This window comes from Gouania willdenowi, chromosome 4 (genome assembly GCF_900634775.1).
Source record: "Gouania willdenowi chromosome 4, fGouWil2.1, whole genome shotgun sequence".
Lineage (NCBI taxonomy): Eukaryota > Metazoa > Chordata > Actinopteri > Blenniiformes > Gobiesocidae > Gouania > Gouania willdenowi.
This window is the reverse complement of record NC_041047.1, coordinates 40,950,081-40,964,987: the sequence shown is the minus strand read 5'-3', so window position 1 is coordinate 40,964,987 and position 14,907 is coordinate 40,950,081. Positions and strand designations below refer to the sequence as shown.

At 36.4% G+C, this 14,907-nt stretch overlaps 1 protein-coding gene across 4 annotated transcripts in view; it reads right to left on the bottom strand.

Moving 5' to 3' along the window:
• tdrd5 (tudor domain containing 5) overlaps positions 1-11,684 on the bottom strand; it is a 42,512-nt gene extending 30,828 nt beyond the window's left edge. For all 4 annotated transcript variants that reach the window (XM_028444637.1, XM_028444636.1, XM_028444638.1 and 1 more), the window contains exons 1-12: positions 11,554-11,684; positions 8,954-9,224; positions 8,564-8,775; positions 6,744-7,047; positions 6,515-6,669; positions 6,321-6,404; positions 5,463-5,519; positions 4,922-5,081; positions 1,970-2,160; positions 1,533-1,750; positions 1,239-1,448; positions 1,081-1,147 (exon numbers count right to left, since the gene is read on the bottom strand). In XM_028444637.1, coding sequence (XP_028300438.1) covers positions 1,081-1,147; positions 1,239-1,448; positions 1,533-1,750; positions 1,970-2,160; positions 4,922-5,081; positions 5,463-5,519; positions 6,321-6,404; positions 6,515-6,669; positions 6,744-7,047; positions 8,564-8,775; positions 8,954-9,182 — 1,887 coding nt within the window. In that variant the 5' untranslated portion in view covers positions 9,183-9,224; positions 11,554-11,684. The remainder of the gene's footprint in view (positions 1-1,080; positions 1,148-1,238; positions 1,449-1,532; positions 1,751-1,969; positions 2,161-4,921; positions 5,082-5,462; positions 5,520-6,320; positions 6,405-6,514; positions 6,670-6,743; positions 7,048-8,563; positions 8,776-8,953; positions 9,225-11,553) is intronic.
• Between the last annotated feature and the right edge of the window lie 3,223 nt (positions 11,685-14,907).

The window sequence follows — 14,907 nt, the reverse complement described above, 5'->3', positions numbered from 1 at the left end:
ACCCATTATTGTTTTTCCTGTAAAAGTATATTGAACAAATTTAATAAATGGAGTTTATATCACCAATCACAATTTTGAGGAAAAATACTGAGATATGGTTTTTGGTCCATATCACCCAGGCCTAATGTAACCAAAGCAGTAAAGGATATGATTGTCCAAACTGTGGGAAATGAGGGGTTCAAAAAACTGCTTAGAGTAGGATTTTATTAACATGAGTGTGTTACCTCAAAAACAAATCAAAATCATATGATATGCTGCCTTCTTATGTAGCAAGTGCTGCTAATGCTAAACCACTTTAGAAGTGGAACAAACTACCAGTAGAGCTGAAGTCAGCATCCAATGTGAACAATTTTAAAATCACAGTTAAAGGCACTCTTTCTCTACTGCATATGATTGAGAGGGAGATTTTTGGTCATGTTGCTGTTGATGTTTGTTGATGATATTAAATGTTTTTACTGATGATTTTAAATATTTTGTTGCATACTTTAATGTTCTTATTGATTTGAAGCTGTTGTCTGTTGCACTTTTTGATCATGTAAAGCACATTGAGTTGCCTTGTGTATGGAATGTGCTATACAAATAAATCTGCCTTGCCTTTAGTTACACAAAGTAAAAAGACTGAGAGCCTTTTTGTTTGATGTTAATTGTACTTGGAACCAGTATGATAAATTGCTTACAGAATTTTAAGTGTTTGAAAAGTACCCCGACTTAAATGATCTTTTATCCTTTTTTCCCATTTAGTGTGATGATTTTAAGTAGGTGAATTGGTTTGTCTTACCAATAAATAACTAATCTAAATGATCTGAATGAAAATAAATTGCAATTTTTTTTTTCCACATCGCCCACCCCTAGGAGTATTCTACTTATTTATTCTCCTTTCTCAAATCCAGATGAGGAATTGTGTAACTGGAAGTTTTGTAATTAGGATATAAGACATACATTTATTAAAGTACAATAACTGCAATACCATAAAAAAGAGAACATCAGTATGATCGCCATCAGCTCAATAACAAGAAGTTGACATCAATAAAGGATCTGATTCAATAAGTCTCATGAAACTTGTTTACACAATATACTCACAGTGGTGGGTGCAATCCCAGCGAGTGATGATGGAATGGCTTGTGCAGGAAGAGCTGCATAAATGGATCTGAAGAACAGAAACAAAGCAAAAATCACACCCTTTAAATGTTGACCAACTCTGTGTTGTTTGACTGCTTGAATGTTGTTGGGATGCTTACTTGAGGAACTTGAGGTTGGCACTCTTCACAGCAGCCATATTGCCATAGTCAACATAGTACACCTCAACCTCAGTGGGTGTGATAATCTGGTGGATTATGACTCGATAGAACCACATCCCTCCAGGTGACACGCAGCAGACCTGACCCTGCCGGATGTACTGCTCAGGTAGGCGGTAACGCTCCGACAGTTTGGGACACTTGTAACATTGTCTAAGAAACAACAGGGAACATTTCAAAAGTTAAGTTGACACAGGTCAAAGGCTAGTCTTCGGATGAACCTCTGCACACAACAACCTCATGTGAATCATCATGTTCTCCAAAGCGCGAGACTCTTCTGTCTCACTTAGACGGACATAAAAATGACCAGGTGACTCCACCCATTCCACCAGGACCATGGCCAGTTCTCGAGGAGGCCGGCGCGTTGGAGGTTTGAGACGTTGACACTGCAGAGCATCCAGAGGCACAGCAGGGCTGCTGCAGTGCACCTGGATCACATTGTACTTCTCCGGAATCTATGCAAGGACACATTCAGATACAATAGTCAGCGGAATACTTTCTAACTCCTACATTTAAAACAGCTTGGCAGGCAGTGAGACAATGTTAAAGAGCTTTTAATCAACATTATCAATAATTGTTCCCCAAAAAACCCCCGTGGTCTATTTTTCTCATACAAAGTGCCTTAAACATTAAGCCCACAGCTAAAATAAAAGGATTCAAATACATTTTCCAACCTCTTCTTTAAACTGGATAATGTGATTGATCTCCAACTCATCATTCTTCGACAAATCACCATTATCACTACTGTCAAGATCCTCCACACTTGATTCCTGTTGTGTTTCCCAAGGTGACTCCCCAGAGATCAGGTAATTGATCCTCATCTCAGACTTTACACCAGAGTTGAAATCAAGGCTCTCCTCTACGTCTGTTAACAACAAAAAATAAATGTCATGTTCACCATTAAGTCTTAAAAAATCCACAGTGTGAGTTGCATCATGGAACATAGGAGCATGCTCAGAAATTGTAGAATTTAACTGGGCAGCAAAAAAGAAAATCTATTAAAGTTCAGTATTGAAGTACTTACTATACCAACTACAGCGCTAAACCATCATTGGCTTCAGGTGATTAAAACGGGATGATATCGAAACCATAGATGTATGCAATAATTGTTTGAAATAGATTTCTCTAAGTCGAACAATTTTAGTTTTTGTTTAAATGATAATGAATGAGATCATACTGATGTAAGTGATAAAGTAAGCATGTACAGTACTAGAGAAAATACAGAATGAAACATATACAGTAGTTATGCATCGTCAAATGGAACTCTTATAGTAACTGAAATTAAATCGAATTGTGAGACCAGCGATGACAGCACTGACCTTTGAAGGGGACATATGCTAAATCCACTTTTTTAGCCCTTAAATGCATTTTGTTGTATATTTAGTGTGTTTAGAAGTACAGAAAAGTTCAAATTAGTCTCTTCAGGTGCTCAGTTGATATCTTTATATTCTGTTTTGGTCATATTTTTCAACCTGTTTCGATTTTTCGATTCTCTATTACGTTTTTTGAACAATGACGTCACAGTATTTGCAGCGGAACTGTCAAATTAGGACATCGACTCCAGGCCCAACACTTCAAGCAATCCGCCATTTTTATTTCTCGCTTTTATTTTGTAGTCCAAGCTCAAGGATGCCGAAGTTACGAGAGGATAAGTCAAAATGTTTGGTTGTTGGATGTAGTAACCCACACGCTTCATTACACCATCTCCCAGCATCAGAACCTTTTCGAAGTGACTGGTTGAGTTTTATTTTTCACAGAAATGTACCCACATCTGTGGGTAAGGTCATTTTTGTGTAAGCGAAGCACTTCAAGGATGACTGCTTCAGCAAACTCCGCCAGTATAAAGAAGGATTTGCCGAAAGACTTCGTCTGATTGAGGGTTCAATTCCTTCTACCTTTGGAGACGACGAACAGAGCACTTTGGTAAGCTGTAAATAACGCTAGCAGTGTGATAAGACGTCCCTGTCATTGTTTTGTTAGCATTAGCAGTTGCACCGTCTTCATATGTTAGCGCTGTGTGCTCGTTTTAGATCCTTGATGATATGGCCTACGTGATTTAATTTAAGTCTAAAGTGTTGTTGTATGATGTAATTTGGGGGACCTGTACATGGATGGTGTGTTTGCAAGATTTAATCAATTAATCTCTACTCTTAATCTACATAAATCAGACTTCTTCCGGTACTTTCAACTGCGGAACTTTGCAAAAACGCACACTACATCATTCCCACAGACTCCAACACCCAGTGGAATAGACTTGATTTTTAAGGCTAAAACATTAACAAAAGGCCATGTTTCATTCTTTTATAAATTACTCTCTCCTATGAGCGAATCTATCAATAAAATCAAGGTACACTGGGAGTCAGAACTACAACTTAATTTCTCTGAGGATTTCTGGGAGGGGGCCTTGAGGGCTGTTAACTCGTCGTCCAGTTGTGCCAGACTCTCTCTCATACAATTTAAGGTCCTGCATAAATTACATTATAGCAAGGAGAAACTTTCAACGCTCTATCCAGACACAGTTGACCAAAATTGCAATAGATGTTCTCAAACCCCATGCAATCTCACTCATATGTTTTGGTCATGTCCTAAACTGTCCACATTTTGGCAACTATTCTTTAAAACAATTTCAGATGTTTTGAACATTAATATACTTCCTACCCCACATATTGCCATTTTCGGCAAACCTCCAGATGACCTTCGTACTACGAATATTCAAAACAATGTCATAGCCTTTGCGTCCCTTATTGCTCGTAGAAGAATCCTCTTGTTATGGAAGTCTTCCCAAACACCTTCAGTCAAAGTTTGGTTACGCGAAATTCTCTCTCTTCTTAAACTTGAAATGATCAAGTTCTCCCTTAGAGGCTCATCTAATAGATTCTACTCCCATTGGAGACCATTGCTCTCCTATTTGGATGGGCTCCCAGCTACGGAAGTCTGTTTGTAAGCACCCACTGTGGGCTCGTGAGCACCACTTCTCTCTGTGTCGGTCCACTGGCGGCAGATGACCCCCCCACAACATATTCATTATAAAATATGCCAGCATGGCGGTTCCGCATCAACAACCAGGGAGTGGGCAGCCATTGATATTCATTCTGTACTGTTGTTGACAGCTATTCAGGCAGGTATGAGGATGCGCACATGCATGGTTCATGTGTAGATGTGTAGCTGCACATGTGCACTTAAATATGTGTGGACATGTGTACATGTGGGGGTGTATGTGCTGTGCAGAGGTAAGTGTATATATGTGTATGTACTTTTTCATATCTATTTTGTAGTCATATTTGCACGGTAATTATTTAAGAGGCTCAGGGGTTTGGGGTGAGGGGAGGGCGGGGCTTTCTTTGTTTTGTTTGGATCAAGTTTTTGTCTTTTTTGTCCAAATTGTTCAATTGTATAAAAAGAAAAGAAATTGTACGCTTTTGTATACAGTTATATCTGTGACTTGCATTTCATAAATAAAATTATAAAAAAAAATAAATAAATAAAAAGTTTTCCATAAGAAAATAAAAGTTGACAATCAAAGTTGAAGGAATTGGATAAACAATATAAGTGACAAATTCAACTCCAGGCACACCAACAAAAATAGGGTTTGGAAATTATTACTATTGTGTTGTGTGCAAACCAACCAATTTGTGCGACGTTGTTTTGTATGTCCGTGATGGTCCAGTCTTGTCTACCGTCGTTCTCGGATGGTTTCAGGTGAAAAATGTCATTCATGGCCCCAACAAGTTCAGTGGTGCTGACAAAGCCACTTTGGACCAAAGGCAAGTCTTCACCAAAAAGCCTCTGAGGAGTCAAACAGTTACTTTTTTAATCAAACAAGACCGTAGATCCAACACAATAAATATTATAAGCGATTCTCAACTGGTGGGTCAGGTCCCAAAAGTGGGTGGGTAAGACAGCTGGTCAAAAATAAATACTTAATGTCTTTCATATCGGACTTGTCTTTTATTTTGAAAAAAACTTTTCTTTTGACAGGCATGCTGTGAATTGCATGTTGCACAGAAAAATATATAGATTTATGTTTTTAAAAAGGTTGGTTGAATTATACAAAAAAAAAAGGGTGAGACGAGTTAAGAACCCCTGATATAAACTATAAACATATAACATGTAAAACATCATGTTTTGTTTATGTTATCAAACTTCAAAAGAAAACACTAAAACCACCTGATACGCAGAGGGAAGCTCGTGAACTGATAATCCATCCATTGACTGACCAACAACCTGCAAAGAGTAAACGTGTAAATAAAAAAATATATGAAAACATCTATTAAAACACTTAAAGAAATTTGTGACAACTGAAGTACTTATACCTGTTTGCATGTCTATTAGGCATTTGAACGTTTGCATTACATAAAGAATCATTTTAAACCAGGAATGTCAAACTCATTTTAGTTCAGGGGCTATATATGGAGCAGTTTGATCTAAAGTGGGCCACAGATTTTATGTGGGAATACGAATGATTTAAATTGTACCGTAGTTTACACTTTTCTATATACAAAAAATACAAAACATGTAAGAAACTGACCATATCCAAGCAATAAGTGACAGATATCAGTCCCAACAGGATCTTCACTTTAAATTTCCTAGATTTTCTGACCAATTTCTGTTTAATTACGGGAAATATTATGCAATAATTTGAGGAAAATGTAAGGATTTTGTAGGAATTTTGAGTTTTCCAACAGTTTAACATTAAAATGACTAATCATGAGATATAAGCACCAGGAGTGTTGAGTTTCATTCAAACAATGATTCATGTTTTCTCTGTCATTTTTACTTTCTCCTGCAGGCCGAATTAGAAGCGCCAAAGGGCCGGATTTGGCCTCCGGGCCATGAGTTTGACACCAGTGTTGTAAACTCAGGGCTAGGACACTGACATTTTTTACACAACATGTCCTAAAAGCATACAAGACAAGAAACCTGCCATGACAGTGATGGTGTGCTGTCAGTAAATACTTTGAAGAAAGAAAAAAAAGAATTGTGACTGACACAAATGTTTAACAGACTAAAGCTGTGACGTCTGACCTGTCGAAGCTTGTTCTTCAGCTCTTGACTGATAGTCCCAGCTACTCCATTCTCCATGATTTGTTGACGGAGCTCCTCATCCAACTGATGAAGAAATTAAAAAACAAAATCATACATAACAATTAAACACAAAGCTTTTTATTGTTTTGATGTCAAGTATCTGAATGCCAAGATATTGACTGTATTTAACAAACCTTGAAGATGCGCTGTTTTAAGTCAATATCCTCATACTGGGGCAGAGCTGTGGCTTCAATCTGTTCTGGCTTTCTGTTACATGTTGACTCACTCATAACTGGATCCCATGATTTCTCAGTAAAAGACCCATTGGAAATGTTTAGTGGAGATTTAGCTGTAGAGCACAATGATGATGAATAAAACACTGCTTTCTGAAACAAAGCAAAAGGGAAACTCTTGAGAACCCACCTGGACTGTTTGTTTGTGCCTCAGCGTTGGTGCATGGCACATTGAAGACAGACTTTTCCGTTGGTATTCCTGGTTCAATCAACTTAAGCTTTCTCTTTGGGGGATAGGAAGTACACACCGGCCTGGGCAACATATGCTTCCTCAGGCTGAGAACTGAGCCAAACCTGCCTTGGTGGATGAAGATCATGTCGGCTGCTGCATTGAGCATCTCTCCAGTGGAGAAAAAGCCATAGCTTTGGACACGTAATGGTTGGCCATAGCAGCGCAGGTAAGACGTCTCAAGGTCAGACAACCTAATTGGACCCTGAGAGCAACATCACATCATCAAATTAAACCTGATCAAAGTACAACGACCACAACATGTGCTTATGTCATTGGATGGTGACAGAAATTCAGTTATTAGGGTCTTAGATTTTCCATAATCACGGAAAATGGAATAGGGCCCCGACATGACAAGGAAATACATAGCATTAGGGCTGGGCGATACGGACCAAAACTTATATCTTAATATTTTTTCTCAAATTAGCGATATATGATATAAATCTCGATATTTTTAACATACTCAGTAGAGTTGTGCCATAATATCGATACGTTATATTGCAACATTTCGTCGTGTAGTAAGTTATCAATACACTGGTGCCGAATATTGATTTTTATTTATTATTTTATTTCACAAATTAAGTACTAAGCACAAGTTAAATGTTCTCAGGTTTACAAAGAACAAATTGATATTAGTATTAGCACTGAAATGTGCAGTCTGCATTGCAGGTATAAGTTGGTAAGTATAAGGTAAAATGCGTGACCAGGTTTTCATAAACCACCCAGTTGTTTATATTATAATGCACTGACTGAAATGTTTATTTTTCACATGCAGTGAAATTTTCCAGTTTCCATGAAACAAGTTCATTCTGCTTGTTAAGCAGAGAAGTTTATAATACTAGGACTGAAATTAGTATTTTCTGCATTTATTTTGTGTTTAATGATTTAAAGTTAATTTGCACAAACATTAACGTTTTTTTAGTGAAGCATTATTTTGTATCAGTCTTCCCTTAAAGACTTAAATATAACACAAGGACAATAGACTAGTTGTGGTCAGTGTGTGTTAACAAGAGCCACTGTGCAGTGTACAGTAGTCCCTCGTTTATCGCGGGGGTCACGTTCTAAAAATAACCTACAATAGGCAAAATCCACGAAGTAGTCTGCTTTATTTTTTACAATTATTATACATGTTTTAAGGCTGTAAAACCCCTCACCACACACTTTATACACTTTTCTCAGACAGGAATTAACATTTCTCTCTTGTTTAAACACTCTCAAAGTTCAAACATTCATAGACTTTAAAACATAAACCTGTTTTCAAACATACAGCACTTCAGAGTCACACTGCTAGCAATTGTACATTTAATCAACGTGAACCTTGTCCAAACTGCTAGAGCGTCTGCTGCTTGTAGCATAGCATCTTTGATGTTTATTGCACCACACACGATCTCAAATGTCTCTATTCTATACTTTCACTTTCTCAAATATAAATCTAGTTAAAATATAATGCAGTATAAAATATATGAGGTTGTGCATCTTGTTATTTTGTGTGCTTTTGTACAGTAAAACAAATATGTTATGCCTGGGGTTCACACGAAATTTGTGACATGAAAATGGGGTCATGACCCAAAAAAGGTAATCAATATCGGGAAAGATGATGAAACGGACAAAAAGCGCAAATGTTTAACACACATGACACAAACTTGACGCATAAATAGTTAAATCCAAACGGAATATAGGACATTTTGAACTGTAACATCGGAGGTCCTACGTTGCCTTACTTGTGAGAGCAAGATACGAAGCTGTGATCTCAGATTTGCAGGGAGGGATGGAGGAGCCCGACCCCGTCTGGGAAGGAGCACAACTTGAGGTATCTGGTAGAACTGGCTCGAGTACGTGTTTGGACATCTGCTGGCCGGCTTTTTGCACTTCTTTGCACAACGCTGTCTTGCTACGAGCTTTTCTATGCTCCGAGTGGACTCATCACCAACACCTATAGCAAAGCAGGGCCACAAGTAAGTTTTTATAGGTGCACAGACACAGAAGTGAAGAAGCCCCCCCAAAAAAACAACAAAAAACAAAACAAAACAACCTCCATCCATTTTCAGACCCACTTATTCCTGTTTGACAGTGTCGCGGGGCAAAACAACAACCGGAGAAAGTGTATTTACCTTTTAAAAGGATGCTCCCATCTGCCTCGAAGTGAAGTGAAACAATGTCTGGCACCTGTTTTACCATATCCATAATGTTTTTGAAGCCAAGCTGTTTCAAAGGCATTGGACATCCAAACATGTTGACGTAGTCTTTCCTGAGCTGGTCAGGAGCCAGTCCAATCTTAGAAGAGATGAGCAAAGTGCGAACATCTTTCTTCAAGGACGCCAAAGTCTCTTCCTGGTTCATCTTGCTCGATTGCGCCTAGCGGCAGCAGTGGTTGAAAACAACCTAGAAATATACAATAAACGTAAGTAGAAATACAGTCATCAACTTTAAAGAGGAACTATATCCCTGGTTCCCTCGGGGGGAATTTAAAAAAAGTGCCTTAATTATGGGCGGGGCTCCTGGAGCAGTTAAAGCAGTACAGAGAGAGTGCCGGGATGTACATGCTGACCGCACACAGAGCCGTTTAGAGAGAGTTGCGACCTATTTGGTGTTGCAAAACGTTTATTTTTCATGGTACTTACGGGTCCGTTTTTTCCCCTCTCAATAACCTGTGATTACGTGCTTGTGTATGTGTGAGAGAACCCACGGAGGAGAGACACACATACATCTCAAAACATGCCCTCACCACACATAAGGTATTTATAATAAAAATTTACCAAATGAGTAGAATGAAAAAAAAAACTGAAGAAAATGAATACGAAACGTACACAAAACTACAAGAGAAATGCACAAAAATATACCAAAAGGCTCCAAAAAACACACATCACAGAAAAACACACCAAACAAAAAATATACATAAAAATGTAAAAATAACTAACATTTATCACGCGCATGTCCCATAGAATTAAACCTGGGAAATTGCACACGCTATTTTACTTTGCACCCACAAATAAACCCCTTTATAACACCACAGAGTATGTACACCTCTTTGTACATCCAACTTTCAAACACATACTCATTAGGCCATAATTGACAACTCTAGTTAAGCTCCCACAATATGAATACATACTTCTGACGGGAACTGTACTAGTCTATTTAATAGTATTAAGGGCGGTCAAGTTAAATGCATGTTATACAATCATGTAGTACTAATTATGGATACATTAGACATTGGGTGAGTTCAGGGCCCGTGGATCCAAACTAGCTTTGGGTTTTCTTATTTGCATATACAAATAATATCCATTCAATTTATTTTAAAATTAAATTAGCTCTTGGTTAATCTATAGGAAGTGTCTCCTGGTATTTAATACATATCCATATACCGGCATTCTATCCGTACTAAAGATGACGTTACCGGAAGTAGTTTAGGGTTAGGGTTACGTTTAGTTAGTCCGTAATGTAGTTAGGGTTACGGTTAGGGTTAGTCAGTCAACGTATTAATACAAATGGAAGTACAAGTGCATGAATAAATAAAATAAATAAATAGCGTCTCATTGGCCAGTTTAGGTCACATAGCGCACCTATCACGTGACCTAAACTGGGCAATGAGAGGCATTGCGTACGGATAGAATGCCGGTGTCATATACTGAGTGTGCATCGTACTGCATTTATATATGCGCATGCGCGCACTACTGGAAAATTAATTTTTACGGGGGGAAAAAAATTCCTTTTTGTTCGTTTTCAAAGTGAACGGACACGTGTTTTAGTCGTTTATTATTTTTATGTTAGGGTTATAATAATCTCTACGGAGGTAAACTCAGACCGTGACACTGATATATAGATACGTGTTACGTATTGATAGCCACTGCCTAATCTATATTACTTAAGGCAGACATAGGCAACTGGTGACCCGAGGGGCCACGTCTAATTTTATGCTGCCCCTAAAGTAACTATACAAAATGACAGAAAAATACACAAAACAAGAGCATTAGAAAATACAAAGAATTACAACATTACAGAAAAATACACAATCCAAAAACACACAAACCCACTACAAAGATGAACAAAACAGTAATACACAAAATAATCAGGAAAATTTACAAAATTACAGAAAATTACAACAAAAGTACACAACAGGACAAAAAAAAAAAAAAAAAAAAAAAAAGAAATTACTATGCAAACCCACGATATTAACAAACAAGCTAAATGATAACAGAATTACACAAAAAATACTCAAAAATGGCAGCACAAATACACAATATGACTCCAAAACACATATTTTACAGGAAAATCACACAAAATGACTACATAAATGTACAAATTGCCTCACAACGAGCAAGATAACAGAATGACAGAAAACCACAAATATTACAATTAAAACACTATGTTCTTTCCTGTATTAATGCTCAGATCACTCATTCTAAATGCTGACATGTTGATTATGTGGCCCTCAGATCAAACACACACGTTTTTGAAGCCCGGCTGTGATAAAAGTTGCCAAACCTCTGACCTAAGGCCTCTACATTGACAAAACTGTCCCATTGTTTGTTTTTAATGGTCTTAAATCACATGATATTTATTTAACATCATTAGCAGCACCACGAGGAGGCTATGCTCAAATCAGCTCAATTAGCCTCAGGTTAGCCTCGACGTTGAGAAATACACGGTTGCTCACCTTTATTCTTGTACTAAAAAGTAATTCACACTCAATGTAGATAATAAAAAGATTTACCTGTGATAACAAAGAGTCCAAAATGACCTGTAGTTCTTGGTTCAAAGGCCTATAACCAAAAGAAATGACACCTGTCCCCTCACACATGCAGCTGCTGCTGCAACAGGAAAAGTCCGTGTGTCCGACGGGCCGTAAACACAACTATTTTTTTATTTATTTGAAACTTAAAGATAAATAAATAAATAAATAAATAAAATAAATAAATAAACAGCTCCAGCGTATCTTCTAAATCAAAATAACTCGCGCCATTAATATTCATTACATCAGCAACAAAAAGGTGTTTACATCGTAAGAGAATTATTGTAAAAAGGAAAAAAGTAAATTAAACCAATTAAAATGATTAATCGTTCAAAAAAAAGAAAGAAGCAAGTTGCATGTTGTTGTTTTTAGCTCTTACAAAATATAATCAAGTTCAGTCTTGATTCAATTTTTATTATTGTATCTACTTTTCAATTTATTCGTCATTTTTAAAATTTTTTTTTTTTTTTAATGAAAGTAGGCAACATTTCATTATACGGAGCCCGCCAGGGGACATCACGAGGAAAATAATTATTGCGTTATTTCGCAATAATTATTTTCCTCGTGATGTCCCCTGGCGGGCTCCGTATCATTAGACTTGAGGACAATACATTTTAGTTGACGATAAATAGAGTCAATAATGGGTCCCACTTTTACCTTTTATACCGGTCCAGATATAAGAATAACATTACAATTGTAAAACTAAATATAATATTAAGATGCTCGAAGTTTTACCACCACTACCATCATCACTAGTACTACTATTGATTATTATTGTTTTTATATAAAGGTAATATTGTAGATCAGCATTTCCTAAGCTGACATTGCACATTTTAGCAAAGACTACAACTCCCTAAATGACACAATCAGGCTTGAAAGAAAACATTCCATGCTGTATAAAAAAGTATATATTAATATACTTTATAATATATATTTATGAATAAACCTGGATAGTGAACTTATAATGAATATTGTTGAACTGAAAATATTCAACCATGCATTCATTTTCTTTAACATGAATCTACAGGATGATCTGTTAGAGTGTGTGTTAAACTCAAGGCCTGGGGCCCAAATCCAGCCCTTTAGAGCATCTAATTCGGCCTGCAGGAGAAAATAAAAATGACGTTTAAAAAAACGTGTATCAGTGTGTAAATTACAAAATAACTCAGTTGTAGATATCTCAGTCCCTCCAAATACACATACAGTAAGCATTTCCCATGCGTATATCACATGATGTCAGTCATTTCTTAATTTTTTTTTATTTACAAATCTTGTCAACTTTCTCAAATTAATCCAATAAATTAAATAACAATTGTTCATAATATGGAGGATAATCTAAGTGAATTTAAGTTTAAGGTCCCTTAATTCTTGGACATGTATATACTTTATATGTCACTTATAGCTGGAAGTGCAAAGTAGGGCAAAATAATGTTCCAACCTGAAGAATTTCTCTGAGTCCAGTGGACAGCAGCATCACTGACTCCAGCCTGAGTTAACAGTGGGAAACACCAGTCAGGATGGAGAAGTCTTCTGATATTCAACCCATTCAATTTCTACCAGAATATTTAGGATGAATGGTCTTTACTTTGTTGCCTGCAATCACCTATTGTACAAAGACATATATACAGTATATAGCAAAGAAATGTAATAGTAATATCACATATTTTTTTCATGTTCGATGTAATTTATTACAATTACAATTATTTATTGATTTGAATTATTTATTGAAATCAGTGTGTTTGTGTACAGTAAGAAATCATGTCCATGAAGCATTTAGTTCACACTATGTAACATCTGGATGTCACACAGATTGTGAGGGAACATGAGAGAGCTGTTGTTTTCAGACTGGGTCACTTACTGCGTGGCAAACCTCAGGGACCAGGTCAGTCTCTCTATTTATTTCGCTTTCATCCATTTCAAAAAGTGATTACAAATAAATTTGAACAGTTAGGGTTAGTATTGAGAATATATGAGAAAACAATCATGGTATATCAATAGACTGTCACCTAAAATTAACAGATTATTGAAAAATAACATAAGAAAAGGAGATTTCTAATTCCAACAATCGCCTGCTGCACAGGTTTGGGTTGAAACCCATTCGTCCAAAGTCCAGACTAGGAACAATCAGGGACTCAGGGACTATGAACCTTTCCTTCAAATCAAAGTTAGATTATAACTGCTGCTCAGCAATAGTCGGGGCCAGGCCATTTCAGGCAAAACAAGAACGCAGCTGTTAACGTGTTTAAGCAGATTTCAAACTAATGTAAAAAAAAAATTTAGACAAAGAATAAAACAAAACAAAAAAAAAAACATGTAATGCACCTAAACAGCATAGAGGTGTTGGTCATTTGTTTTTAACAATGACTTATTGGCACAAAAAAAATGCAATTTTTGCAATGACTCAAATTGTTTGCATTATAGCAAATATCAAAATGCTGTAAAAAATTTGTTTTTTTAAATAAAATCATTATTATTATTATTATTATTATTATTAAGTGCACGTTATCAATATATTTAACAAGTGTGTTTACAATACTGTTTTCAAACATTTTGATGCACTGCAGGCTCAATTTCTGATAAATCAAAAATCTGTGTGAAAGGTTTGTGTAGCAAGTAGCAAGTTTGGTGTCAATTGCATGAAAACTGTGGGTCGAGATTGGTTTTTGCACATTTTGAGAAAAAAGAGTGATAGACTTCCTAATTTGCAATTTTCTTCAGTATTGGCGTTACATTTTTGGTGAAAGTTGCAATTCTGTAGGTCATAGTGTTGATTTGTTGTTCCACCTCCCATTTCTTGAAGTGAGTCACAAAGTTGACATTCGGCTGAAGATGTTGAAGGTTCCCAGCACATATGTTGACCCATTATTGTCGTTTTTAACCTCTTTTCACCATATTTCTGGCCAATTTAACCACTTTCACAATTTATCATGCCCATTATTTGCCAGTTTAAAGTAATTGTTCCTACTTTTTAAATTGCATTGCCACCCCTCCCCCATTTCTGCTGCTTTTAACCCAATATTTTTTTTTTTTACCACTTTTTCTGTCTATTTTTGGACAATTAATCTAAAACACCATTTGTACCATTTGTGTTGACTTTTAACCCATTTTATTTCTGATTAAACCAAGGATTTACTTCTTTAAAATGAATATATACTATGGCACAAATAATAATAATAATAATAATAATAATAAACTTCCTGGATAGTAGTGGATATTATTCAGGTGAATAAATGTGGTTATCACAGATTCATAGAACACCACATTTTGCTGACTGTATGGATGTAATCTTTAAATACACATTTGGAAAACATATTTTAATATTTTCATTTATCAGAA